Source organism: Neolamprologus multifasciatus, chromosome 3 (genome assembly GCF_963576455.1).
Source record: "Neolamprologus multifasciatus chromosome 3, fNeoMul1.2, whole genome shotgun sequence".
Taxonomy (NCBI): Eukaryota; Metazoa; Chordata; class Actinopteri; order Cichliformes; family Cichlidae; genus Neolamprologus; species Neolamprologus multifasciatus.
In genome coordinates, this window is record NC_140441.1 from 21822926 (window position 1) to 21850856 (window position 27931).

The 27931-nt window shown below is 42.2% G+C and overlaps 1 protein-coding gene and 1 long non-coding RNA gene across 2 annotated transcripts in view; both read right to left on the reverse strand.

The window, feature by feature from the left end:
• rbpjb (recombination signal binding protein for immunoglobulin kappa J region b) overlaps window positions 1–25136 on the reverse strand; it is a 52135-nt gene extending 26999 nt beyond the window's left edge. Inside the window, exon 1 of the mRNA XM_085155519.1 lies at window positions 24836–25136. Within this exon, the coding sequence (XP_085011645.1) occupies window positions 24836–24855 (20 nt within the window). The 5' untranslated portion in view covers window positions 24856–25136. The remainder of the gene's footprint in view (window positions 1–24835) is intronic.
• On the reverse strand, window positions 561–24829 carry LOC146521978 (uncharacterized). The gene is made up of 2 exons (XR_014873461.1): window positions 9896–24829; window positions 561–8938 (listed from the first exon to the last, which is right to left on the reverse strand). It is a non-coding gene; the product is annotated as an uncharacterized LOC146521978 (long non-coding RNA).
• Window positions 25137–27931: the final 2795 nt, after the last annotated feature.

The following is a 27931-nucleotide window of genomic DNA, read 5'->3' on the forward strand; positions in this document are numbered from 1 at the left end:
TGCCTGTAAGTATGTCACTACATCGTAGATAGCATCAGTAAACACAGAGATACTGTGTCACTCAACTGGTTAGGGGTTTTAACATGCAAGCCTCAGGCACAACTTTTAGAAAAGTAGTCATGATGCCACAAAGAGATGGATAAAAATAGCATGAAAAAAGGCAAGGGGAAGAGGGGATGAAGGCCAGGAGAACGGGAGAGAAACTGAAAGCATGATCTGTGCCAGAGACAGACGGAGCGAGTGGAGGTGGAATAATTATAAAGGAGGGCAATCAATAAGGTTCCCACAGTGAAACACTGATGCCTCAACAAGCTAATGGATTCCAGACGGCTCTCTGTTCTCTCCCCCTGCTTCCAAACCTCACCCGAACCACTGAAAGCAGGGACCAAGCGAGGAAGGAACAATACGAGGAAAGTGTAGGGGAGATTACAGGAGAGGCGAGCAACACTGAGAGGATGGTGCATAGAGGAAAGAGGGCGAGGAGATCAAATTTAAGGATTTAGAGGTAGATGGAAGAAGAAAATAAAGACTGCTTCCTTTCTTTTCTATGTCTGCACTTAGTTTGTGTGTGTGTGTGTGTGTGTGTATTGAATTCACTACTATCAAATCAAAGTGAAGCCTGCAAAATTTATTATAGACAGAATTTACAAGACACACCGATCTCTAATCTCGCACATTCTGATTCTTCATTGGGGTTATATGCAAACATTGTGGATGGCAAGACTGATTTTACTGCAAAGTAGAGCACAGAGATCAAGGTGGTCAATTGTTAAAGAGTTAGCAAGTTCTGTGAAAAACCACAGTCCACATTTCCATTCACCTCCACAGACTCACTCGAGACACAAAACACCAATAAGAAAAGACCTAGCACAGGAAACCACAAAAGGTAGAGCTGCAATGGCAAAAGAAAGGCATGCTGACTGTTGCAGCTGCAGTTTTCAGGTAGGCTTGCCTACAGTCAGATGTCTCATTGCGTGCCAAAGTTCATCAAAGTTCAGTTCGCGCTTTGGTGACTAAAGGGTAGCACAAAAAGCAACCTGAACCCCATCAAAAGCGAATCCTCGGAGTGCACGGAGATGAGGTTTTTAGCTACACTTGAGCCTTTCTTGAATAGTTTTCATTCACTTATTGATGTTGCATGCTTAACTGCATTCATCACTCCTGTTCAGCTGGTTTGCCTCACTTTGCGCCTGCATTTTAATGCACTTTGCATCTCCTTGGGGTGCTAGACAACAAGCTACTAAACATAAAAATATGTCTCATCTTTTCCTTTGGACTTCATGACCTAAGGAATGAGTAAGAATTTTGTCTGATTTCTTCCTCCTCCTCTAACACTTTCCTATGAATATGACAAGACAAAGGGTTTCATAAGCAGTTTAAATGGGACATTTGAAAGTTGAGTTACTGCTAAATAGCCAGCCACAGACAGGTAGGTTGGTAGCCTTAGAAGAAAAAAAAAAAGAAAAGAAAAAAACCTCATTAAGCCGTCACTGAAGGTGGATGCGGTGGAGGAGATACAGTTAACCAGGAAGAAGTGAGGTCATACTAGCAAATGCTTGTTACGGCAAAAACGGTGAAGGAAAGTTGACAACCAACCAACAAAGATTTTGTGACCCGGGGCTGTTTTTTAGTCATTGCTGCTCCAGCAGGAAACCCCCACCCTGAAATTGGGTTTTTAGGAAGTGACGAAAGTGCAACTCTGTAAGAGACAGGGCTGCATGTGATTCATAACTCAAGACAATCCGAGAATTTCAAAGCAATAGTGCAAAAAAAGTCTGTTTTGGCTTTATCATTTGTCTGTTGTAACACATTTAAATGTGCTGCAAACTCAAACCCATGTTTTGTTATGTCACCTTTGCTTCCAGATGTGGTTCTCCTTTCTAAATTTGTCTTAAAACTCACTCGTTAAAGCCAAACTTTTATCCTCCTCAATCATTTGGTTCCCACTTGCTGCAAGCACTAATATTTTCCCTGTTTCCTCCCCTTTTTCAGTCTTTTACATGTGTGTTTATAAACCCTGTAATGGCCCTTTGTATTGTGGCCATATCCTATTAGGAACCTGATAGGCCCATTAAAATGCTAAGCCAACTTGCTAGTAGCTTACCTTGGCATGGTTAGTTATGGGTTAGTGTGCCAAGGGCAGTGAATAGATATGAGCAGGGACAGTGAGTCTATTTACAAGTGTGCAGTGCAAGGCTATGCCCTTACTCTGGAGTTCCAATGGAAAGCATGAGTGATGTCTGTCAGCTTACAAAGGTGTACTATTGGTGCCTTTCGAGTCTTGGTCTGTATGTATATGTAATATGTAATTCAGTAATAATCAATTAAAGAGAAGTACAATAAGAGAATGTTTTTAATTCCATATTTTGAAAAGACAGACAGAGGATGAGGGATAATCATGCTAAGCAGGCATGGAGTTAGTCAGGACACTAAATCTGAAAATATTATGGGACTTGGGTTTTCAGTTTAGTATTGTAGGAAGAAGAAAGTGGTTTCCAATTTGTTTGCCACAGCTGCCACAGACTTTGTGAAATCAGCTACGTTCTATAGGCTAAATTTTGCAGTAGCTAAGGTTATTATGTTTGCTTGAGCATTTGGATATAACTAACTTCATACCTCATAGTAACGATAGCAGGCAACCACCCTAACAATTCGGTCCGTCTTCTCATAAAACTATGAAATTAATATTTTAAATAAAATGAATTTAGGATTACATGCAGATTTTTGTAGGTACTGAGAAGTGTGCAAGCCTACTGTCACAGACTTCTAAATTTCAGGTATTGTGACACGTCTGTAAGCCAATTCTGGTAATTTATTTGCCAACGTTTTTGAGAGACAAATGAATTTTCAAGAAAGCAAATGCCCATCACTTCCTATTTTTGGTTCTCCAAACTTGAGAATTTGATGGTGTTTGTGGGGTTTTTTTTCTTCTTTTTGGTTAACTCAAACTCTTTCTGACTTTTTTTTTTTTTTTTTTTTTAAACAAAGACAATCTAAACACACTTCATCATACTGTCAGAATTTCTTACAGTCTAAATCATTCTAAGTGGAAAGTAAAGACAGATGAGTCAAAGATGTGTATATATGTATATTAACCACAGCCCTGGTTTCAAAATTGTAGCATAGACTTGATATTTTTAGAAGGAAAAAAAAGATTTTTGTAATCAAGTTTTAAGGGCAGTTTGTTTTCAGATTCTGAATTTTATGGTGTTATCACTGGGAGAAAAATCACAAACAAAAAGGTCCCTCCACCACCCCACACACTTCTTCCTCTTAATTTGCTGCACTCTCCTCCCACCCCCACCCCCTCTGTACATATTAAATAATGCACAGCCACATTTTAACTACAACTGCATGCACAGTTGATGTGTAGTTTACCACAATTGTGGGTTTTTTCTCAAGATAAAGGCCGACTTAATACAACCGCACATTCTCAGTATCACAAATACACCGAGTCTGACATCAGCATTTCTTTTCTATTGCATTTTCTACTACCAGACTACCAGAAGCGTCTCGCTTTGCGCCGTCTGTTGGCTTCACTGGCTTGTGAGTGACAGAATGAGGGTCCTGACAGCACAGCAGATAGCTACCGGCTGAACGTTTTTGACAGAGAAAAATCTGAGGAGCACAAAGTTAGAGGAATGCTCCCTTCTGTCATGTAACCTGTTTGTTTGCCTGAACCAACGCATGCATTAATCTGGGATGCTGAAGGGAACGCGGCAGAATAGTTTGGGTATTTCCGTTCTTGTGCAGCTTTGCAAACCAAAGACTGTCAAGCTTCACCTTTCCAGTGATGGATTCAGTTCACCAAACCAATTGTTCTTAATAGTGTTTGGAGCAAAACCGTACCGAAAGGAAGAAGGAAAAAAAAGGACAAAAGGTTTTTCCCAATACTGCCAATATCATTTGTTTATATCACTAATTCCCAAAAGCACCTCTTTGTCATTCAGGCTGACTCAGAGTGCACACAGATGGCCACAAATATTCACAAACTGACACCAGACTGACACTTTAATTTCTCAGAGGGTGAACACAGGAGCAGAGACAAGGTGGCAGACTGTATTCTTGTGGTAGCTTATTAAAACCCAGCACCTCTAACCAGCAGCAGACACGACTTAAGACGCAGAGTCAAACTCCTCGCTAAACCTCCCCTCGGGCCTCCTCCGCACAACGTACGCACACAAGTCATAGCGACCATCGCTAAGACAAAAGCATGCACGTTTGTCAAATGTAGACAAGAGACAGCTGACGTCAAGACATGAAACCTAAAAATCTAATTGAAACAAGTATTTGAGTCACTTTATTCGATGCAAATCGAAATGCTACAAGAACAGAAGCCAAACCATTCATCCACTCCCATCAAATGACTCTCTAATGCAACTTTAGAGCCAATAAGTTAAATTGATTCATCAAACACCATAATTGCTGGTTGTAGCCTCTCTAAAAAAAAAAAAAAATATTAAACCTCCCCCCAGTCTGCAGCTGGCATCAACATTTTAATTGGGGGGTGCTTTTCTTGATGAATTATTACTCTGAAGAACACATCTGTAATTCCTCTCGAATAAAATTAACCTCTGGGTGGAGCGTGGTGGGGAAACGGGGCGGTTGTCTCCCATCCTTCTCTGACAGGTAGCATGACATATGAGGTATTTGTGACAGAGAGGGATGGCAGTTACTATGAATAGAGGATCGACCACCCGCCTCCGCGTGCTAGCACGCGAGCGCATGTTAACACACATCGACACATGCGCACGCAACGGGGGGCTGATTGAGAGAGTGTGAACTCCGCCTGCCGTTCAGACGGGATGTGTTTGACAGCTGTGACTGACAGTCCAAACAGTGCTGAGGAAGGAACGAAAAAAAAAGAAACACATCAACACCCGAAGGCTCAGAAGAGACACGAAATGCACACCCCGACACGGCCTCGGTGTGTGCTCGACTGAAAACGCACATCCAAAAACACACACATGCTTTTTGCTCTGTTGCTCAGGCATGTATCTGATACGACAAATCAAGCAAGAGGAAAGTTGCATTTTCTGTTCCTCAAACTTCTCCAGTCCTTGGAAACACACATGTAATAAGAAGACTCCATTTTTATAGCAATTTCAAGTCCTGATTCTAAAAAGGAGACATTTTTTAGACTATATGCCCTTCAACAAGTGATATTTGCAGGCCTCATAAACTGTTATGCAAATTTTTTGCTGTTCGTTGACATTTCAGACCTGCTTGTTTTCAAGCATCCCTAGAAGGAAGTGACAAAGTTCAGCAGAAGAAGAAGTTGCTGCTTTCAGCAGAGAAGTACTGCAACACCAGACGAAGGTGGTGCATCTTATCAAGCAGAGCGGCGTCACGTTATATACACAAGAGCTAAAAATTTCTCACATAATACTGATGGAGAGTGATATCTGTGGTCAGGAAAAGGCACTTAGAGCAGCTTTTCTAGATAACATGATTAGAAGTGTTGCAACACGCACACAAAAAGCACCAGATATAAAACAAAATCCAAATCATCCAAGGCAGATGATTTGTAGATTTAGCTCCCCACCCTCACAACATGTTTTTTGTAGCATTTTGAGGTGAAGCTCATATAACTATAAATATAATGAATATATACAGTTAATTGCAATTGCAACATGAAATCATAGTGGCGAAGGAAAAAACCTCCTTCAAAGGAAACCCAGCACTATTGAAAAGTTAAGCCTGCTCACAACAGGTCCTGTTGCTGTTTTCTGAACCAACGTTGACAAAAACGGCGCAGAAAGCGTCGGCGCTGACAACGACAACATCAGTTGCAGGATATTTTCTTGCATTTCTTACCACAAGGTCACTGGTTAGATGAGTAAGAAGCAGATATAAAATGACTGTGCAGGTGACACTGCTAGATTATAAAGAAGCCTTAGCAATCTGCAACTCATATGCCCTTCAAATGAATGCATTTACTGTAGCTGATGCGCCTTTTCAAAACAATCAACAGTGACGGGGGTTTCTGTGCTGCTCCAGCTTATGCGGCTGCTATTGAAGACACAGCATGTCTCGTAAAATCTCCAAAATTTACAATACAAATCACTCCGACGTCATTTAAACTTCAGCTCCAATGCTGTGGAAATGATGACATCTCTAGTCGAGAACTTCCATATTTTGTCTACATTTCAGAGAGAAACATGCACAGATACAAGCGCGCACATCTGCCTTCTGTAGACGCACTCGCTTCCCCGGGGACCGAAACACAACATACAGACGCCAGACGCCATCATTCATGTGATCGAGGTCAAAGGTTAAGGTGTAGCCTCTGGGGTCAACTAGAAGGCAGGGTGTTGGTGCGCTGGTGCGTGTGGACGTGGCCTGATCCACATTATACTACCAAACAATGACTGGTCTGCCCTCAAACTGCTCTCCACCCTCCAAGCAGAAGCACAAGGCTTCCCCTGTTAATTGCAGACTGCAACATAATTAAAAAGGTGTTCCAATCACAATTTTTTTTTCCAGATTTTCATTAAAAGCAATTTCTTATGACTAAGTCACCCTGTACTTACCAAGTGCGCATTTCAATCCGCACCTAATTAAGCTGCTTTTCACACATCTGCCACACTTGTGGCCGAGTACACTCTGATAGAGGCCATGTGTGAATATGAAACCACATGTCTGAATCTATGTATGTACTTGCATTTACACCTTTCAGCCGCTGAACACAGAGCACACCCGACAGTAGCATGAAGGAGACAGGAGGGATAAGATGAGGGATTAGGCCTATAAAAAAAGGTGCCTGGTTTCCCAGCCTGAGGGCTGATAGCAGATATCACAACTCCATGGAGTGGCTGTACACCTCATTTTCAACACCTTGCCACCTCACAGCTTCCACTGGCCTCTGTAGCCACGGGCCCTCTGAGTGACACCAAATATATGAACCCTGCTCGAAACGAGGCTAAAAACATGGTCCACAGTTGGATGCAACTCCTTTTCTCTTTCTTACAACATTTGTTAAGCAGAAATCTGCAAACAACCAGAGCATGAGTCTACAGACTATGTAGAAAAAGAACTATGGATTCCACTTTAGGGCTGCAGCTAACGATTAGTTTAGTAATCCAGCAATATAGATTATACCACCAATTAATCGGTTAAGAAATACTTTTGTCTTATTAGTGAGAAATAAAGAGGAAAAAAATTACCATTACTTTGTCTTCCTGGAAAGCTTTCTGACAATAATAGGAGGCAAAATGAGTTTTGATAGTGTTTCATCTCCTGGATGAGGCAGATTTGGTCTGTGTTCATGTTTAAGAGTTTTTGTGCATGTGTGTCTGCATGTTTAAGTGTGCTACTGAACAAATGAGTTTGTGTCTGTAAGCCTTTAAAGAGGGATGTGGTGGCTGCAATAAAGAGAAGCAAGCATATCAGCATTCTAAAGTTTGCCCTGTGCTTTGATGCAAAGTTTCCGCGCTGGTGAAAACAAGACGTTATGATGGTGTGGGCGTTAATTAATAATAATTTAATGTCCAACCTAACAACCCTCAGGTCATTGCCTCAGAGTTTTACTGGCCCACAAACATTTTACTGGCTTGTGAAAAAAAGCTTCTCCTTTTTATAGAAGCAGTTTAGTTAACATAATATTTTATATTATTGCACTTTCAATCTGAAAAATATTATGAAAGTCTTGAAATTAATATGGTCTAGTAGACCCCATGTCCCCCTTTAGACTCACCCCTGTTTGCTGCAGGTATCTTCCATATAAAACAGAACAGCTGTTAACAGTTCATCTGCATATTTTAAATTAACCACTGGAGGCTTACTGCAGAGTTTTCCCTGCATAAAACAAATGGCGGAGGATGGAGTAGCTACAATCTTTGCTTTTCTTCATGACGGAGTTGCTGACCAGGTGGTTTGACTGTGATTGTAGAAACAGCTCTGCATCAAAGCAAAGCATGTGTATTGAGGATCTTTTATAAATCTAATGATTCAAATTAATCAACTCGTTGCAGCCCTATTCTACTTACATGATTCATTCTTTGTAGATTCTCTTGTTGCTTTGATTATCAGTGCAGGACAACACAGGTTCTCATCATCAGTGCAACTGCACACTCATGTAAGCCTGAACACATTGGAGAAACTGTGGTAGAAAGGCATGCATGTGACTGTGGTGTGCCACAAGTTTGCCGTCATCATTTTGCAATGTGCAACAGTCAGAAAAACATGCCTGCATTGATGCAAGAACTGATAAGCTTGGAGAAAGTTGATTTTAACTGATTTTTAAGGGCTCCTCCATGCGGGGAAAAATATTCTTTGTGTGCAAAGTTGGTCCTAATACCTTTAAAAAAAAAAAAAAAAAAAAAAAAAGGGTCAAACACAAGCTAAAAGCTGGAATGGAAAAAAAGCAAGACGGGCGGCATCAGCAGTTTTATAAGCAGATTCAGTGAACGGCTTGCAGATACTTTCACTTCTTTAATTTTTTTCATGATGCTTCAATTCCAACATTCACGTGGTTTAAATATTTGTTCCTGAAATACAGCAAGATACTATATACTTCAATGAAATGAAAATACAACTGTTCTCTGAAAAGTGTTACTAGATGTAGCTGGTCTTCAGGGTTTTCCCCTCTCAAAAACTGTGTTTAAAAATGTACAATGCATGCTAAACAAGAAAGAAAAAAATGATAAAACAATATTAATCATGACTAAAATTAATATTAAATGAAGATGAATTTGCAACAGTATCAATACAAATGGTGCCCTCTTTGCCGCCTCCAGACAGACGCACATTTCCTCCCCCTCAATAACAGCTGAAGTAGGTAACATTCATAACACTGAACAACACTTCAGGAGGAATTTCAAACGCTTTCAAGCTTCAGTTTCCACAACATTTAAGCATTAAACACTGACCATAAATGTTAACCTAGCTGGCACACATGAGAACTTTAGCCCTCAAACTATAAGCAATTACCCAATAGCTACATTTACTAATAGACACTAGGGCTGCCACAAACGATTATTTTGATAGTCGACTAGTCACAGATTATTTTTGCGATTAGCTGACTAATCAGATCATGGATCCATTGGACGTAAAACGTAAAACTTATTGCACCAGCAGCATCTGCTCTTATATAACTATCATTAGCTTACAGCTTTAAGTGTTTCAGGTATGTGCTAACTAAAAATAAAGACAAGATGATAGTTTATTAAATTTTAATGAAATTTGCAGATTGTTTCGGTGAAGTTTAATAAACTCCTTGCTATCTAAAATATAACGGGACACCGGAGTATATTCTCGAGCATCTCACACTTCTGATAATCAGTTGTCTGCTTGACGTTTGTTCAGCTGTGTAAAAACTATAACTTTAATCTCAGCCAAACAGATTTACTCAGGAACAAATAAAATACTAAAAAAAGCCAAACAATAACATTTTTAAGTTATCTAAGTGACTTATATACGTTTAACCTGAGTAGCGAAAGACGGCGGTGGGTTTGAAAACGATTTGCTGGGAGTCCGGTGTTCTCACTGGCTCTAGTGAGCCTTGCCCCCCGGCTAACTATCGAGCTAGTGGGTAACAGACGTCTCCGAAAACGTTAGAGTTAAACGTGTATTTTGTGACCCAGAAAGAATAATAAGAGTAATATTAAAACTAACTAGCTGCCGCCATTGTTGTAAACTGAGCTGGGCTGCGCTATGAATTCTGGGACACAGCTTCTTCTTCTTCTTCGGGGTTTAACGGCAGCTGGCATCCTTGTACAGGCAGTGCTGCCATCTTCTGTTTCAGTCCGTTATTACACTCTTAAATCCTACTACTTATTCCTGCGTCTTTTGTGATCTTACAAAGCTTCAAACAACGCGTCGACTATTAAATCAGTCGTCGACGATCGTCGACGTATTCGTGACTAGTCGACTAATCGTGGCAGCCCTAATAGACACATGGAAAACCGGGCAGGTTGCTGCCTGAGCGGAGCAGCAGGAGAAGCACAGCTCAACTGAGCGGAGAGTGCCGAGTGCGGAGAACGAATCTAGAAAAATAAAGAGCGAAAATCCAGAGCACAGCACTAGAACAAGACAGGTTTCAGGACTGAAGAGCAAAAGCTAAAGATGTAAAGACAAGATGATACTTTAACCTTTCTATTTTGAGAATAATTCATTAAAATGTGTTTCCTATTTTGTTGCTGCCAGCTGTGATGTCAGTTTTAAAACACACGCAGTGATCAGTTCTTTCATTTTTATAACTTCTTTATTTAAGTATTTACTAAAAAAATATATTTTACCATAATGATCTGTAATGCAATTAAATAAATAATTCATAAAATGAAAGAAACCTAAATCTAATTTTAAAAATACTTATTTTGTTAGGGTTAAATTTTTCCCTGTGGTACTGAACATGGTATTGAGTATTTTCCTGGGTGTCCGTATCAAGTTTAAAATACCGGTATTGTGACAACTCACAGTATTGATGGGGTACACTAGAGGTGTAAAGGTAATAAGATTCATTTTTCATTATGTCTTTTTTTTTTTTAAAGTTTAATCATTTTTATATTTCAGCACATTTTCAATTTATGCAACTGAAAAAAGTAATCATGGGGGGGGGGGGGATAACAAGAGGATCCTGTTATCCTCTTACTGCTACAGTCAAGCGTCAACAATAAGCTGTTTACTCCCTGCCGCCATGCTGTAGGTGATAGATACCGCATGGCATATTGCCAAAATGTTACAGGTGACGCTCCTCCTCTTTAACTTGCTCTGGGACTCAAACTGAAACATTTTATACCACACACACACACACACACACACACACACACTGCCATCATGCGATTCTGACATCTAAGGTGCTGCCAATACAAATCAGGCATAAACACGGTCAATTTGGATTTGATCTCATCTGATTAGTGCCAAAAAACTTTCCAAAAGAAGAAAAAAAAAAGTAAAGCATCAGTCATACTGAATGGAGCCTTTGTCGTGAACACACACCTGTGTCAGTCTAGCAGAGCAGGTCGTGCGTTCATCCGTTGAGGTGGAAAAGGTGTTCGAGTTCATGCGTGAGGGCAGAGGGAAACTAGCAATAAGACTGGGCGATCTGGCCAAAACCATCCATCATATCAGGATCTTCTGACGTAGAACTGAGTTGGAATCTGAATCCCAATTCTCTCATTAGATTTTAGTTGAACTCATGTAATCACATAATTACTTGTTCACATAACTGGTCTTCAGTTGAAATGCCAAATTATTTATTTATTCAATTCCCAAGACCTGCATTAGTCAACACCTGCCAATTACTGCACTGACACATGCCAGACACAATAACTAAAGAAAAATTATGGGCTACAGTTACCAAGCTAGACTACTAAAAATGATAAAAGACTCGTGAGGAGTTCAAACATGCTCTGAAGTTAGTAAACGTAATGAAGCCCAGCCAAAAATAAATAAATCAGCACCATCTGAAAGACAAGAACAGGCTGAGACTGAGAAACTGTGCTCCTTGTTACCTATAAACGACACGCTTTCAAAACTTCAAGACCAGACAGAGACGAAAAATGGTTGGAAACAACAAGTCTCACCAAGTAAGTGGATGTGTATAGAGGTGTGGAGGGAACGAAAGTTAAGGGAGAAATGTAGAAATTCATACCTGCCGGCTACATTAGTCCTGGGAGCCTATTAAAAAAAAAAATACCTGCATGTTGATGTCAAACAGTGTTGCACAGTTATAACACTAATCAAGCATTAAAATCAGTATTTTGCCTTCACTACACTGTTTTATTCTGTCTGTGGCCTATAACATGGATATAACACACATGCATATATTCAATCACTGAATAAAAAACAACAACAACAACAAAAAAAAACTGTTGCTGTGATGGCAGCCGAGACGAGGCACTAAACTCATATTTCACATAATGCCAGAAGATTTGGTTTAAAACAAGTAAACAAATAAAAAACTGTCCAAGGATGCCCTTCCTGACACACCACACAGCAGATATTCTGCTTCACTCTCATTCTCACTACTGGAAATACTCCATCTGTTTTGGGAGAGGGAGCTGGCTGGGTAGGCAGCACGAATAATGTTTTCCTTGCAGTCGACAGCAGACATTTTCACACTCGTGCAAAACGGCATCTCAGGCATTGCTTCATCAAATTCTGTACACACTCTTCAGCTAATCTATTGTCTTTGAACAGACTGGCACAATGTGAAGGTGATAGAGGTTGTGTGGAAAACCCCCAAAAGTAAAAATTACTCAAACTGCTACTTCATCAACAAAGAAGATTAAAGTGTGATCAAAAACCACAAAAGAAATAAAGAAAGAAAAACCTTTATGTTGCGTGAGCAGATGCATGCAGACCTGACTAAGTTATCTGACTGCTGATGAGCTGTCCGACCCTCAAGGCTGACTTACTGCAGATGGCAGAAGTCTGGTAGCTGCCCTGAGACGCCCCGCTGGGGGCAGAATCAAGGGCAGGGCTCAGTAGTGTGTGTGTTTGTGCGTGTGTGTGTGTGTGTGTGTGTGCGCGCGCATTTGGGTGGATCACATCAGCCTGCACTTGCAAGTGCTTGCATGCACATATACACACAAGGCACCAGCTCCATCTGTCTCTGACATGGGAGAGCTTAATGACAGAGGCAGAAAAGCCAAAGAAAAGGCCTTCTCGTCGTGTCTCTCGTTTCCTCCCTCCCTTCATTTTTCCTCCCTTCCATCTCTCTCCTTCTTGACCGCACTCTCCAACATCAATGCTCCATATGGAGCTTTCTGGACAGGCTTTTTTTTAAACTCCTCTTGGCCTGGCACACAATCAATAAGACATCCAGACGTACACTTACTTGCACACCAACTGTACAGCTTTAACGAGGGTAATCTGGCACAGGAACATACTGAGAAAATACATACTCCATTACATTATTGCATATATAATAAAGGCCTGAAAACAAAGTAATGAAGTTTCCAGTGAGTGCTGTGGAGCCAACCAGTACTCACTCAAAGTTACAAAAAAAACCTTAAAGCTCATTCTATCTTAAGTGAAGTCTCCTTGGTCTCCTCTATACTGCCTGCCACCTGCCTTCACCCAGTCCTCAGATAACCATGCGTCCTAAACCAAGGACACTTCTGCCCAGTCACAGTGGATCTAACAAGTAATTCATTTGCCTTGGTTTAAAAAGTCAACAGGAAACTCAGTGCTACAGAGCAGAAGGTTAAATATCCTAGGTCAGATTGCATTAAGGAACTAGCAGGATTTTTTGCATGAAAGGTTGTTCAACCACCCAGCAGCTGTTACTCTATCAACACAGCCCTATCCATCCATTGTACAGACAAACAGCTGAGCGTACGTGCAGTTCCTGCTACGCTATTGCAGGGGGTGGGAGAAAAATTCCACTTCCAGCATGATGACAAAGTCATATAAGCTATACCAGAGTATGAGCACCAAATCATGGGAAGCCACCTTCATGCACAACAGTGATGCCTATAAAGAAACATAAATGAACAGCAGTAGTTCAGGTAGTAGAGCAGGGCATCAACTAATCAGAAGGTTTGTTCCCGTCCTCACGCCTTGGGAAATATACTGAAGCCCAAGTTGTGAAGGATGGATAGAAAACACTTAGGCACAGAGAATGGGTGACTGAGACAAGTGGCATAAAGTGTTTCTGAGTGAAAATCACTACATAAGAACCAGTGAATTTACCGTCTTGAACTTGAGGTAAAAACAGGTATTGATTGATTTTATTGGTCTTTTATTGGACTTATTTTTTGCTTGTTAACCAAACCGTCTGCCTTTCAAGTAAATTTAAATGAACAACAACAGGGTAGAGAAATACAGTTAGTTAATACTTAGTTAACAGTTCTTAAAAAAAACAAGCTAGGAAATGCATACTGTGCCAGGACCAATCCGAACCCTCAAATGCAGCTAACTTGGCTAGTGAGTGCTTTGTTCAGTCTCAAGGCTTGCTCGAAGAAGCAGGGCTAGATTTTGGCATTTTAAGCAATTAGTGTGATCTTTAAAATTGCCAAATAAGCACTGATCTCTAGTCCTACCCTCAATGATGACTGCCTTAATGAAAATCCTTGCACTAAACAATTAAATCTATGAGGCATGTGACAGAGCACTGTCCCACTGTTTCCAAACAAAAAAAATGGCCCAATTAAGACAAAATCTTAAAATTATGAAGCTCACTGAGCTCTGCAGGAACACTTTTCAACAGCGTGTCAAAGAGCAAGACAGGAGCTGAGACACCGAGGCAAACTGAAGGTTGCTTGTGAAGATCAGTGTGAGCACAGGGCAGATGTGGAGTAGGAACAACAGTGTAGCTGGTAAAGGTAAAGAGAACTGATGCACATTTTAAGGCCAAAAGTCATCAGTGATCTCTAGTCAGGAAGAACGACTGGGCAGGAAACACTAAAGTCAAAAGCTGTGAAGCACTGCAAAGATGTCGAACAGAGCGTAAAAGATGTCAGGCCAATGTGTGAATGAAATTCAACACTTAACTGTGCATCTTCACCTGCAGCTCAGTAAAAATGTTGCTGTCACTGTGCAGCAAAACAAAAGAGCAGATAACATCTTTGGATTACAATGAACACTTTGTTCTTGCACGATCCTAATAAGAGCGCCATCATTTCGACATGATTTTTTTTCCCCCACTGTCCAGGTCTGTGTGGCTGCTATTGAAGCAATTTCTTGAAACACAAGAAAGAAAAAAAAGAAGGGAAAGCTTATGCCAACGCAAACACCCAATCACGTCAAATTTAAACCACACAAGTTTTTAGGTTTAAACAAATGGTGGAGAATAGAAATAGCACATATACATGTGCACAGCCACATCAAAAAGGAAAAAACAACAAAAATAAATAAAATAGGCCAAACGCAAAGATGTAGAGGAAAATGATCTTACAGAATTAGACACTGATAGCAAAAAAAAAGAAGAAGAAAAAAATCCACAGAAGTGACAAGTGTGACTACAGCCTAGAGAAACCACAAAGAGCGGCTGGGGTTTGGGGTTGAAACAGGCCATGTGCTTCAGGGAGACTGTCAGGAATGAGAAGAGAGGGGACGAGGCAAGGGACACTTGAACCCTGAATGAACCACCCTTTCCCGCTCCCTTCTCCCCCTCTGCTGAGCTGATGACTCACTGCTGGAACGAATGGGAACCCAGGGAGGAGGTATAGTGAGGAGTGGAGATCAGCTGCAGCAGTACTAATGTATGTGCAGGTAGCTGATCTGGTCAAGGACGTTAACCACACTGGCTGCTGTGAGAACGAAACTTGATGCAGTTTATATGTGTGAACTGTCAGACACTCGGCATCTTTGCACGTACTTGCACTGCTGCTTGAAGCTGGACAGAACAAACAAACCGGATTATACTGAGGGTTAAAAGTTCAGCTCTTTTCATTTTAATCTCCTAGGACCTGGTGTCCACATATGTGGACATCACATTTTGGGTTGTTTAGACCAAAATACTAAATTTTGCTCTACAAGGGCCTGATATCCACTTAAAAGGACATTATACTGCCACTGTTCTATTGAAATTTTACACGAATATCCTCATATGTGGCTTTAATTTTTCTCGGAAACAAAAATCAGGTAAAAAAAAAACAAAAAAACAAAACAAAACAACCTGGTAATTCTTTGTTTTTACATTCATCGGGTCCCAATATGCCCAAATATCAAAGAGAAATTAAAAATGCATGCCATGGAAGAGTTTGGGTCTCAGGAGGTTAAAGGTAAGACATGATGGCTAATAACCTCAGCCATTAGCCAAATGTGTTAACTACTACACCAGGATACACCTGGATGTTTATTTCTGTAGTGTAGTGCAGCGGCGTTAAAGATAAGACTCCAATCCAGCCACCTTCTGGACATCTTCAGAAATAAGTGCATAGATTTTGAACTTTTAACTGTATTCTCGTAAGTTTTAAAGCTTATCCAATTGATAAAGACCCCAATAAGATCAAAGTGGGAGGTATGTGGCCCGCGATCTAAAATGAGTTTGCCATTCCTGGTATAGTGGTTTACACATTCACCTAACACACCAAAGACTGGGAGGAGGCACAATCAAACTTTACGTACACAAAACAATAAGGTAACCAAGACAATATATGCTTCAAAATATTTCAGAATACCTCTTGAATCTTTCAAAAATTCCTGAAAACATCACAAATGTTTCCATTTTCATTTTGGATGCATTATTTATTTTATTCCACAAAGCCCAGGGCACATTCATCAACTAGAGAGGAGATTTCTGCAGATGCTTGCCGTCACAGGTGTCCTATTTCACAACTACGGCAGCCTGTTACCTACGTACTGAATTTCAATATTGTTCATCTTAACCAGACACCGATCGCACAGAACAAACTTTTAATATTTTTGCATTTCACCCTGAAGCGTACGAAACCCCCAACAGAGCCTGGCGTTTCGTAACGTGGAGCTGACTCGAAAGCTACTTGTTTTTTTTTTTTCCCCCTCTGAGCGTGCACCCTTTCCCTGTCGCCTTGTCATAAAACAGGTCGAGTGGCCTTGTTACTAAAACATTTGCAAAAACATCTCAAGCTTGCAAGCTTGGCTTGCACTACAGCGAGGCTTTGTGCAGGAACACCGTGGCGTTAAACTGCACACACAAACTGCATGTAATGCAAACATTTAACATGAAGCTCAAACACGGGCACAAAATGACCAGTTAGCATCTCTTAGAGGAAAAGATGAAAAAAACCTGCTCAATCATTCTCATTGGATGAATTAGTTGTTGTTGTAAAGATTGTTAGCTTCCTACAAAACTACATGTTTTCTATAAATGTCTTTTTTCGTCCAGTCAACACCTTAAGCTATTTGGTGTTTTCGTTGTAAGCTGATTTAAATGAGTAATCTGTGATCAAAAACTGGACTGTATCTCTTCAGCATACATGTCTGCCTTTTAAATTGGGACGGTCCAAAATTAAGCTCAGTTTCTGGGCATTTATCAGCTCAGGCAAACTAACCACTGTCTTCTTGCCCTGCCCTTGCCTCAAAAACCACCCAAAGGACTTTACTGCGCTGCAACAAGAGGAAAAAATAGAATTCCTGGCAGAACCAGAGACCGAGCGAGAGTGAGACATGACCTTTAGCTCACAGGCTGTGAGATGATCCGCTGCAAACTGAACAAAACGGAGAAACCTCAGTGTGCTTGTGTGTACATTAGCAGTACAGCAATGACTTTGTCAGCTCCAGTCTGCCGTCTGGTTTCGCTGCTGCCGTCGTGTTGGGGAAAGGGGACGTTGTTCCTGCTACTTGTTCCTCTTCAAAACATGACATTTTCCCAAAATAGGCAGCGCTGTCATTAAAAGCATGTGACACAAGAATCTAAGCCAGCCACACACACAAACACACACTGGACAAAAATTATTTACTTTTACAACTTTCTGATTAAAAACATATTAACAGTGTGGAATTCATTAGTTGCTGGTAGAGAGTGCTTCATGATGAAGCAGAGTCTAGTTTATTTAAGAGCAGCTGGTGTTCAAGTTTGGCTCATTGAGGCTCAATTCCAAAGAATCCAGTAGTGATAAGTTGGGGAAACTTTGCTGGTGACTTTTTAAATAAATCCGTAGATTTTAAAAGAAAAAAATATAAACAAGTTAGCTTCCTTCCATGAGCTCATGGGAAACCTCACATACTTTCTTCAGCAGTGCTTCCATTATGATGGCAACGGTGGAGGACTTGAAACTGCAGCCACAAGTGCAAGATGATCGACCACAACATGAACCAGACCAAAAAAAAAGCATTGTTTCCTAAACCACAATCAATAGACCGATCCAGAATACGATACACATGTCCATTACTTCATTGTGATTCCAAGCAAAGGCCAAAACCTCCTGACGTCAACAGCCACCGGAATGCCACCAGGCAGATTCTTCAGTAAAACTCTCCAGCATCCTCAGTCAAACAATCGGACAATGCAAAGCAACATTTGGAGATAACAGTTTGTCTTTCCTGGAATCCCAGATCCCCAGTCTCGCTTATTTTCCTGACACTTGATTACTTGCACTGTTTGCTCCCTCACTCTCTCTTTCGCAGAGGGGGGGGGGGGGGGGGTGCAGACTGCTCATCTCTCCAGGCCTGCCATCACTTCTAAAGGCCGGTTTGCAGAAATAGTCTGGTTGAAAAACACAAAAACGTACTAGGGATGCTCCTGGAGATCGATATACTAATTTATTAAAATTGGAGAAAATAAAACCTTCTCTAAACTTGCCTGTTAGAGAAAGAGAAAGAAAACGCACCCGAAAACAGTCACAGTGGAGCACAGTCTAACGGATGAGGTTAAACTTCGTTCATAAATAAATAATGAGCGTCTTTAAGAGACATATGAAACGATCACAAGCTTCAGTGATCCAACCTTATTTTTACATGTTGCTGAAATTAGGCGCTTTCAAAATACATCTCACTCCACACACACATCAATTTTATCTGTCGAATGTAACACATTCATCATGTGCGTCAAAGCCCTGAACTTTTCTAGAACTTATCAGATACATGTGCATGTGAGAGCACAAATGCCCATCGCTATCAGATTGGACATCAGCCAGCCTAAAACCTTCCAGCCACCAAGTCCAAAGCATGTGTGAGTTTGGATCGTACAATGTGCAAACAGTGTAGCCAATATTTCGTAGCACTGCTAGCAACTGAGCCATCCAGGTAGCTCCCTTAGCTGCATATAGCTTTATTCCCACTAGCACCTATTCGACTACTCGTTTTTAGGGCTTTCCATTAGGTGGTAGGGAGTGATTTCGACTCCTTCGCACGACTCAAACCCAGCAATGAGGGACATGGCTACACATCCCACCACTAGCATCACTGGCTAGCCACCCTTTTTTTTGTAAACAGTCTGGCAAAAAGCTATAGATCAAGTAGCAGGTATACCATCACCTCCATGTCCTCTGCTGATGTGTTGCGTTTGTGTCGTGTACAAATGACACAGACTTTCAGGCTGCCTTGCTATAACGACTTGACCCACATCAAGGTGGTACTCAAATGTAATGGAAAACAAACTGAAACAGAGCCAAGCCGAGGACGAGGCTATAGACTATTATAGCAATGTTGCAGACCCTTTCCAGCCAAATAAGCCCCACACCAAATCAAACCCATTACAGCCACATCATATCCAAGCATCAGCGAATTGTCTTTTCAGACAAACTACAATCACTAACCTAGCTCATGCATGCAGTCAGCTTACTGTAACCTATTCACACATGTAAAAGAACCAAGAACGACAAAACAAAAACAAAACAACAAAAAAAAAACAAGCAAGAAAACAAATGACAGATGTTATGGCTTTACATGATTTGTTTCAGTTGCTTATGTTCACCAATTACAGCAGTCTCAATCGTACACCTCTCTCTCTCTCTCGCTCGAACATTGGCATGTCAGAAGTCTTGCACAGCGAGACCCGCACCTCCGCCTACACCACAGAGCTAATGAAGCCCTGTTAACGCCCCAGCATCGTTGGGTGTACTAACCTTTCAAGTAGAAACCTGGGTTAAAATTCTGTGCCGCTATCGAGGACACAGAGACACAATCAAATTTACAGTGTTCACTGGCATCCTGTTACACATTACTCCAGTCAAGTGTTTATATGAGCCAACCTACATTCTGCTGCCAGGTTGGACAACAACATTTAATCATCTCATCCAACGGTCGGACAAACCTATAACAAACACGTGTCGCAAGTCATGCAATGAAATGACTTGCAAAAAATAAGCACAATAAGCATGTTTAGCTCATGGTACACACAAACTTCATCACTGACAGTACAAAAACAAAAACAGATGCATCCCTGAACATAAACCGATGTTGGTCTGTTAAATTGCTTGTTCAAAAACAGACTTGCGAGCATCAATCAAAGCCAAAAAGCAGTGTTTGTATCCAGCACAGGCACGAGTCAGATACCGCTGTGTGACTATCAGCGGACCTTACATCATAAACCCAAGAATAAACCAACATTTGTTTGTAGAAGGTTTACTACAGGCTGACTTGCTGCTTGCCACTCCCTTCTTATCTAATACAGAAATAGTGGCAGTTGCTTACAGCTGTGGGAGGCGGCTTCACTGGGGGCTTTCCCAACACGGGGGATCCTGTGTATATTTCTACCCTTCCTCTCAATGGATGAAGCAGCCGAGTGCGGTCATCTGAGAACAGAAAGCTCCGACAACAATGCTTCTGAGCCCCACAAACTACATATGATAGTCAAAGGCCAATTACCTGAGTCAACAGAATAAAGAAAATAAATCTCTCTAGTAATTGTCCTGAAATCTAGAGCAGCATATCACGACTGCCCTGTTGCTTTTATCTCCTTTTATGGAAGAAAAACAAAAAGGCAGAGAGAAGCAAATACACAATCGTTACAGCCTTCACTCCAATATTTTTTCCTCTTGAGTTCAGCTGCTCCTGCTTAGGAAGTGGGCAATGGTTTGCTCACTGAACCAGAGAGAACGCAAACAGGAGTCAGACAGGGGGAATCAGCTCGTGTTTTCTGAATGAAACATCCTGAATGTGGACGGACAGCGGGGGCAAAAAGTGCTGGCACAGTAGAAACCACCATTCCCTTGGCATGGCTGTAATCACAACAAACAGCAAAGGAACAAGGGGCAGGGAAAGGCAAACTCCGGGTCTGAGGAAACTCTCCTGGAAGTGAGAACGAAGCGCTCCAAAACCAGAATCGGCAGAGGAGTATGTACCGCCGCTTGTCGTGTTCGCCTCGTCTTAGCTTTTTGGTTCTCCTGCCAGCCTTAGCTAAGACATGAAGCAGAGACCAAGAACAACAACAACAGTACCAATAAGAGCTGGGCCTCTATCAAATATGAGGGCAGGGATGTTTTCAAAACCTACATCAGAACGATCTGTCTCATTCTTGCTGAACCAAACAGCAGCGAAATTTTTGGGAAATGCCAGAGATTAAAAAAAAAAAAAAAAAGAAAGAAAGAAAAGAAAAAAAAGCTCAGACTAATGCACACCTTCTACAAGTAAATAAATCCCCCTCGTGCTGTGGTTTTGAATGAAGCATCCAACTCTGTTATCAGGCTTTTTTTCCCTTCCAGCCATGCACCCATGTTAAAAAAGGTCATTAAAACACATACAGCCACTTAGAATAAGCAGAAAGGAAGTGGAGGGGGTGTTATGCTGGTATGTCTAGTTTGCGCACACTTATGCTCGTGGCTGAGGACCAAGAACGAAGACGGCTGACTTGGCAGCGATCCAGGCCAAATTACGAAAGAATGTGCATTTCTATCCCCCTGGGTGTCTCCTGTGGTTGCTCCCCCGAGACAGACGCACACAAACAGCCTGAATAGGGAAACAAGAGAATGAAGACACTGAGTCAAGCAGGGCGTGTGGGGCTTTTAAGCAACCCGCTGTCCTTCGAAACAAACAAGCTAAATCTGAACTCTCAAAGAAACTATAGGCTTCGGGGAATATTTCAATCATGTTAAGTAATGGATATGTATGAACTTCCAAAACAATAGGCTACTGTGCACAAGAAATAAATCCTGCCCTAAAGATGTCTGGCTGTGGCACATTTGCTTTTGGTGCTTTTGCTTGCGACTTCTGTGCAGCTTCACGCCCCCCTCCCCTGGCTCGTAACCCCCAAATGCCACACACTTTGAAGATTTTCACAGCTCTGGGTGGATAGGAGGCAGCTGCAGAGGCTGCAGGATCCTGAGGTGGCTTACAGATCAGGTAGCTCTCTCCAGTATCCTCTCCAGTGTTAACCTATCTAGGAGCGCTCTGCCTTTGAGTGTGTGTGCACACGCAGGTGGACATGGGGCTGCTGCTGCTTTGAGGGGTGTGTGCATGAGTGTGGGGTAGAAGTGTGGAGCAGGGAGGGAGGGGGGTGATTCGGCATGTCTTTTAACTCTAGCCCGAGCCTTTGCCACCATAAAGGTCAGCGCTTCGACATCTGCTGCTCTCTCTGAATCTGTCCTTTTATGAAAGGAAGCAGGGAAGAGGAGAGGACCCTGGGGAGTGGATGCACATGCACACACACAGATCAACTTTAATGTCTAGGTACACCCTTCAAACGTGCACATTAAACTGGATGAACACAGACCCGGAGCTCAAAGCACACGCTCATCCAAACAAATACAAGAACACAAGTTTGCGCCTCAAAGACAGGCTCAGTACTATCATTACACCAGCACAGAGACGCTTGGCTTTTGGCCTGAGAGACTCCTCTCTCTCTTTTTTTTCTTCCTTTTTTTGGCAGGGGGACAGACGAGGAGTGTGGGGGGGGGGGGGGGGGTGAGCTAAATGGAATCTCGTCCCCCTGGGGCACACAGCAAAGGCAGAGCTGTGTTGAAATAAGTGATTCATGCTTTTATCATCCCAGGTGAACAGTGCTGCTCTTTCAGCCATCACAATCAGTTTCTCTGGTGGGGAGGATTACGAAAGCAACGCCATATATGACCATGGTTGTGTGTTTTTTCCTCTTCTAATACATAAACAAGGAAGGCTCAAGAGTTTGTTTGTTTGTTTTGGTTTTTTGTTTTTTGGTTTTTTTTTGGGGGGGGGGAGTGTGTTAAACCAGGGGAGAAGATTGTGTGCACTGTTAATTGTGCCCCCCCCCCAAAACAAAACAAACAAACCAAGAACAAAACAGAATTCGCATGTATGCATTTTCCTTTGGCCTCATTTTACATATTTAGTTATAAATTTACATCATACGGGGCTTTTTTGTTAAGCTGACCACAGCTCCTCATCTTTGTCTAGGAGGAAATTACAAACTGTTCTCAGACATTTTTCAAGCCTGCCTGAGATCTGATAGATAAATTGTGAATAATTTATCATGTTTTTTCTAATGTATCTGATAATAACCAGAGCTATAGAGACATGCACTGAAAGCCCGACACAGATGCTTGTTTTCTGGCACATACATTCGGCCCGCCCCCTAACAACTCAGCATCCACCTTTAGAGACTACGATAGCAAAGTCAAACAAATCTTTGTCTGCAGCCTTTGTACAACACAGCAGAGGAGCTGTGATACTATTAACTACTGTGTGGTTACAGAGCCCCTCCCAGTTTAAAACCAGAACCACACAAACCATATACTAGGGCAACAGGGTGTGTTTAGGCTCACTGGTGCCCCTCTGACCGTTACAATGAACAAGGTCTGCCACTAGCTGGAAAAACAAAGGGGAAAAAAAAAAAAAAAAGGCCTTATGGCACTTTAATTTTCTGTTGAACCTCTCACGCACCCACCCCATCCTTCTCGCACACACTGACTCCCTCCCCTCCCACTAGCAGAAAAACACACACACGAATCTGGAGATATCATCTGGACAGGTGGCCAGCCACCCAGACCTGACCCGCCTGCCCTCTTGCGTGCTCCCTCCCTCTGCCCCCCGCCCCAACTAAAATCAGTTCACTTCTGCTGGAAAACCCCAAATGAACATACACAGCAGCAGCACACCCCCCCCCCCCCCCCCCCCCCACACACACACACCTCCAGCAAGCCCTGCAAATGTCTGTCACCCACTGTGCCTAGTCTGTGGGGATTACTGCCTGCACAGTGCAGCAGCCAACCAGACCCACAAAAAAAGGTTGTGTCTAGCTAATGTCAAGCCAAATAATTTTAATCAGGATTTATTCTAAAGCCTGACCAGAGTAGAAAAGCCAATCGGCTCAGTTATACACAGCACCACCTGGTCTACAGCCCATTGAATTAACACGGTCACACAGTGCTGATGAGTGATGACAAAACAAGCAGCGACATTCAGATCAATGGATGTTTGAAAATGTTAAGCAAGTCACATTTCCTATTAAAAGCATGGAGATGCTGCAATTATTCAATCCTCGCCAACTATACCCAGTCACAAATTTTCAAGGTGGAAATACAAAACATTACATTTGACTGTTACACACAATGCTTTATGACTTTACGAAGATGGGCGTCTAATATTTTGGGCTGTCGGTGCAGATTAGCAAAAAGTCGCAGCTGTCACACAGATATGATAAATAAGACAAACGAGACGGATCACTCGGGTTAACTGGACAATTTTTTTTCAGCGATGATGGGGTTAAAAAACACATGGCCATGAGCTGTGCATTTTGTCCTTAGATGCACTCCACATTTGAGAACTAGGTTTTCATAAGAGCCACGTCGCTGTTTGTGTAGTAAATACAACAGTGTTACACTTCTTGGAGAGAGCTGAAGTCATAAAAGTACATGCTATACACTGTGTGTGATATATACATGTGTGGGGGGTAGCTTCAATATTGACGGCTAACACGCCGTATTAAGCGAAAACCACGGCGCCAACAGTGTTTTAAAAACCGATGCTAAACGGACAGTTTGGCCACAAAAACCGCAACGTGTTTCAGTCAAACACCGCTAGCTAGCGTCCACTATCGGGCAGCTAGCCGCATTAAGTCGTGAGTCCCGATTCGTAAGCGTGCTGCCCCGGCTAGCTGGATGTTGAGCACGTTTCGAAAACAAATACATGACGAGGAATTAAAACGAGAGCTCTCAGCGTGAGCCCGGTCGGTGGGGTTCAAACGAAACGGCGATATCGGCGTCAAATTACTCCCGCAAACATGTCTAGCTTTTTAGCCTGGCAGCTAACAGTTCGCCGTTGTCTGGGAGAAAAGGACCACCGGGGGTGAAGTATCGCTTAGCAGAGGGGCTAGCTCACAAAACACTGCAGCAACAGTCAGCTCAAGCAAGTAACTGGTCAAAGAGGGGGGAAAAACATTCGCACGCAAAGACACTGACACAAAGAAACGGCTTCTGGCTACTAAACCATCGGCCAGAGGACGTGCAGTGTGCTCGGTGATACAATGCGTGGGTTAAAAGTGAGCTATTTCATGGCAATAAGTTATATTCTTATCAACTCCGCTCCCCACCGCCCCGAATCTCAGACTCACCCTGTCACAACAGGCGCCATCTTCCACAAACTCTCACCAAAACTCCAATACTCGCGATATCCCCTTCTCTCCCACAGCCCAACAATCCGCCGAGACAACAGGAGCAGGACTGGAGGTGTAGGGACGAGGGAGACGGAGAGAAAAGGGGGTGGGTGAGGAAGACGGAGAGAAAAAAAGGGGAGGCGGCGGGTAACAGCAACACATACACACTCTCTCTCTCACACACGCACACACACACACACTCACTGAAAGAGAGAGAGAGAGTGAGCGAAAAGGGCAGACGCCACAACAACAGGCGTGGGAAACTTCCGAATTCACGCGAGAATTGGAAAACTCTCACAATAGGCGAGCACAGAGGGAGCGTCCCCTATCGCGAGATATGCGTGAAATTGAGTACTTGTTTATCTTGTGGCGCTGAAATACTATTCCCACGTGTTCACCGGGTAATAAATTACAGCACCGATTGGTTTGAGAGAGGGAAAAACGATAGTGGTGAGGAAAGCCTTGATTTTTGTTTTCCCAGGCTCACGCGCATTTTATTGTAGGCATCCTGTCTCCATGTGGAGTCCCTGCGTTTACAGCTGTGTGCAATTACAAGCCAAATTGTCATCCATATATGCTCCCCAGCTGACTGCAGACAGCAAACTTGCAAGGGTACCCTGACTTTAAATGAGAGTAGAAATTAATGGAGGGTTTCTACACCCCAAATATACAATTCCCTTGGGTAACATTACAGTCTCTGTTTAGAATGTGGAAACAATGGTGTGAACACATGCGAATGGATCATACAGAGAAGATTATTGCATTGGACTGCAGAGGGTCATCAACACAGCCCAGAAGATCACTGGCTGCCCTCTGCCCAGCCTGGAGGCCATTGCGAACTCCCGATACCTCAGCAGAGCTGGCAATATCATTAAGGACTACTCTCACCCCAGTAATCAACTGTTTGAACTATTACCGTCAGGCCGACGGTACAGGTCACATAAAACCAGGACAAACAGATTCAGGGATAGCTTCTTTCCCAGAGCTATCACCGTAGTAAATAAGCACAAAACAATTAAACCTGCTTAACCATACTTGCCATTGTCACTATACTATGCTGCTATTCATACTATCATTATATTATGCTGCTATCCTGTATATATTGTACTTATTTATTGTCTGAGCACTACAGTTGTTTTATTGTACTTTTTATATTTTACATTTATATTTATTTTGCTTTTTGCACCAAGGGAGTGGCACTCCAATTTCGTTGTACTTTGTACAATGACAGTAAAGGCTATTCTATTCTATTCTATTCTATTCTATTCTATTCTATTGCTATCACACTGGGCAGTCCCATGACCACCCTCCACACCAAACCTCAGCCCAAAGTACAAGGGAGGCTATTATTTAGAATGATCATGCTTGCAAATGTGGCATAAGCTTTATTAGCCCCACCCCCACCCCCTTTTTTTTTCTTGTCTGCTTCTGCCCCTACTCCACCCCTCCCTCAAGTGCATTTCCAACAGTTTGTGTGTTATACCATCCCCACAACAAACAGGTCAAGCCATTCTTGTTTATCTGGGAGGGGGTCTAAGAGCCATAAACCTTCATGTAGGTCCCCATCCCCATGTGTATTTGTGCCCATACAGCCTTAATTTAAATCTGTTTGGGATCTTTGTTCAGCTAACAAGTGACTTCTGGTGGGAATTTTTCCAACTTCAAAGAGGAAACGAAGGCTTCTGAGACCACACCGATGGCAAGTCAATGCTTTCGTTTGTTAGATGATGTGTGAGTGATCTGCCTCTGGCTGTTTTGAGTGGAAAAAGTGGCTCTTGGGTGAATGAAGAAGATCAAAAAGACGAAAAGACAAACACCAAAGGGATATTTGGGAGATTTGCTGTTATGTGTAAATGCACACAATATTTTTAAGGAAAATAGTTTAAGCTTAAAGCTTTTTCTTAACCTTGTAATGTCAAGTGTATATTTTTCAATACACTTTTTTTGGCAATTTTTGAGGCTTTTTGAATTGTCAGTATGACACCCCCACCACCACCACCACCACCACCACCACACACACAAAAAATCTGAATGTTGCAAATATGATACAGATTAAAACTCCATCCATCCATCCATCCATCCATTCGCTTCCGCTTATCCTTTTCAGGGTCGCGGGGGGCGCTGGAGCCTATCCCAGCTGTCATAGGGCGAGAGGCGGGGTACACCCTGGACAGGTCGCCAGTCTGTCGCAGGGCCAACACACAGGGACAGACAACCATTCGCACTCACATTCACTCACACATTCACACCTAGTGGCAATTTGGATTATCCAATTAACCTATTCCCACAAACTGCATGTCTTTGGACGGTGGGAGGAAGCCGGAGTACCCGGAGAGAACCCACGCAAACACGGGGAGAACATGCAAACTCCACACAGAAAGACCCCGGCCTGATGGTGGAATTGAACTCAGGACCTTCTTGCTGTGTGGCAACAGTGCTAACCACCATGCCACCGTGCTGCCCAAATTGCTGCCCATATATCCAAATTAATATTTAATTTCTTTTTTTTATTCGTCAAAAAGGTCAATAAATAATCCATCTGGCAATTGTTTGTTAAGGTATTAAAATATATGGGTAATGACAGATGGGTAATTTAATATATTGGGAAATATGTTCATCTTTTTATATTTGAGTTTTTGCAGTTAATTGTTTTTTATTGATTAAAATATCAACTTAACATTAGTTTTTGAGGGATATTTAAGTTGTTTTGAAATTAAGACGTGCTCGTAAGGGTCTAACCCTTTCACTCCTTTAATTTTTTTTCATATCTTTTCTTTGACTTTTCATCAAGTCTGTCTTTGTACGGACCGGCATTGTTCTACTTTGTTTTGTACATACCTTTTTTGGGGGGCAAAGAAAAAGCAAGAAGGTATTGGAACCGGAGAATGAACGTTTTGCGGTGATGCAAATGCTTGCGTTTGATGCATTGCTTGGATTGTTTTGCCACGAGTACCCGGCATGCAATGCGCAAAAGTCACGTGGTCTGTCAATCTCTATTGCAAACAAGTACATTTCCTCACATGGCCACTTGAGGCAGGCTTCAAACGTGAGTTA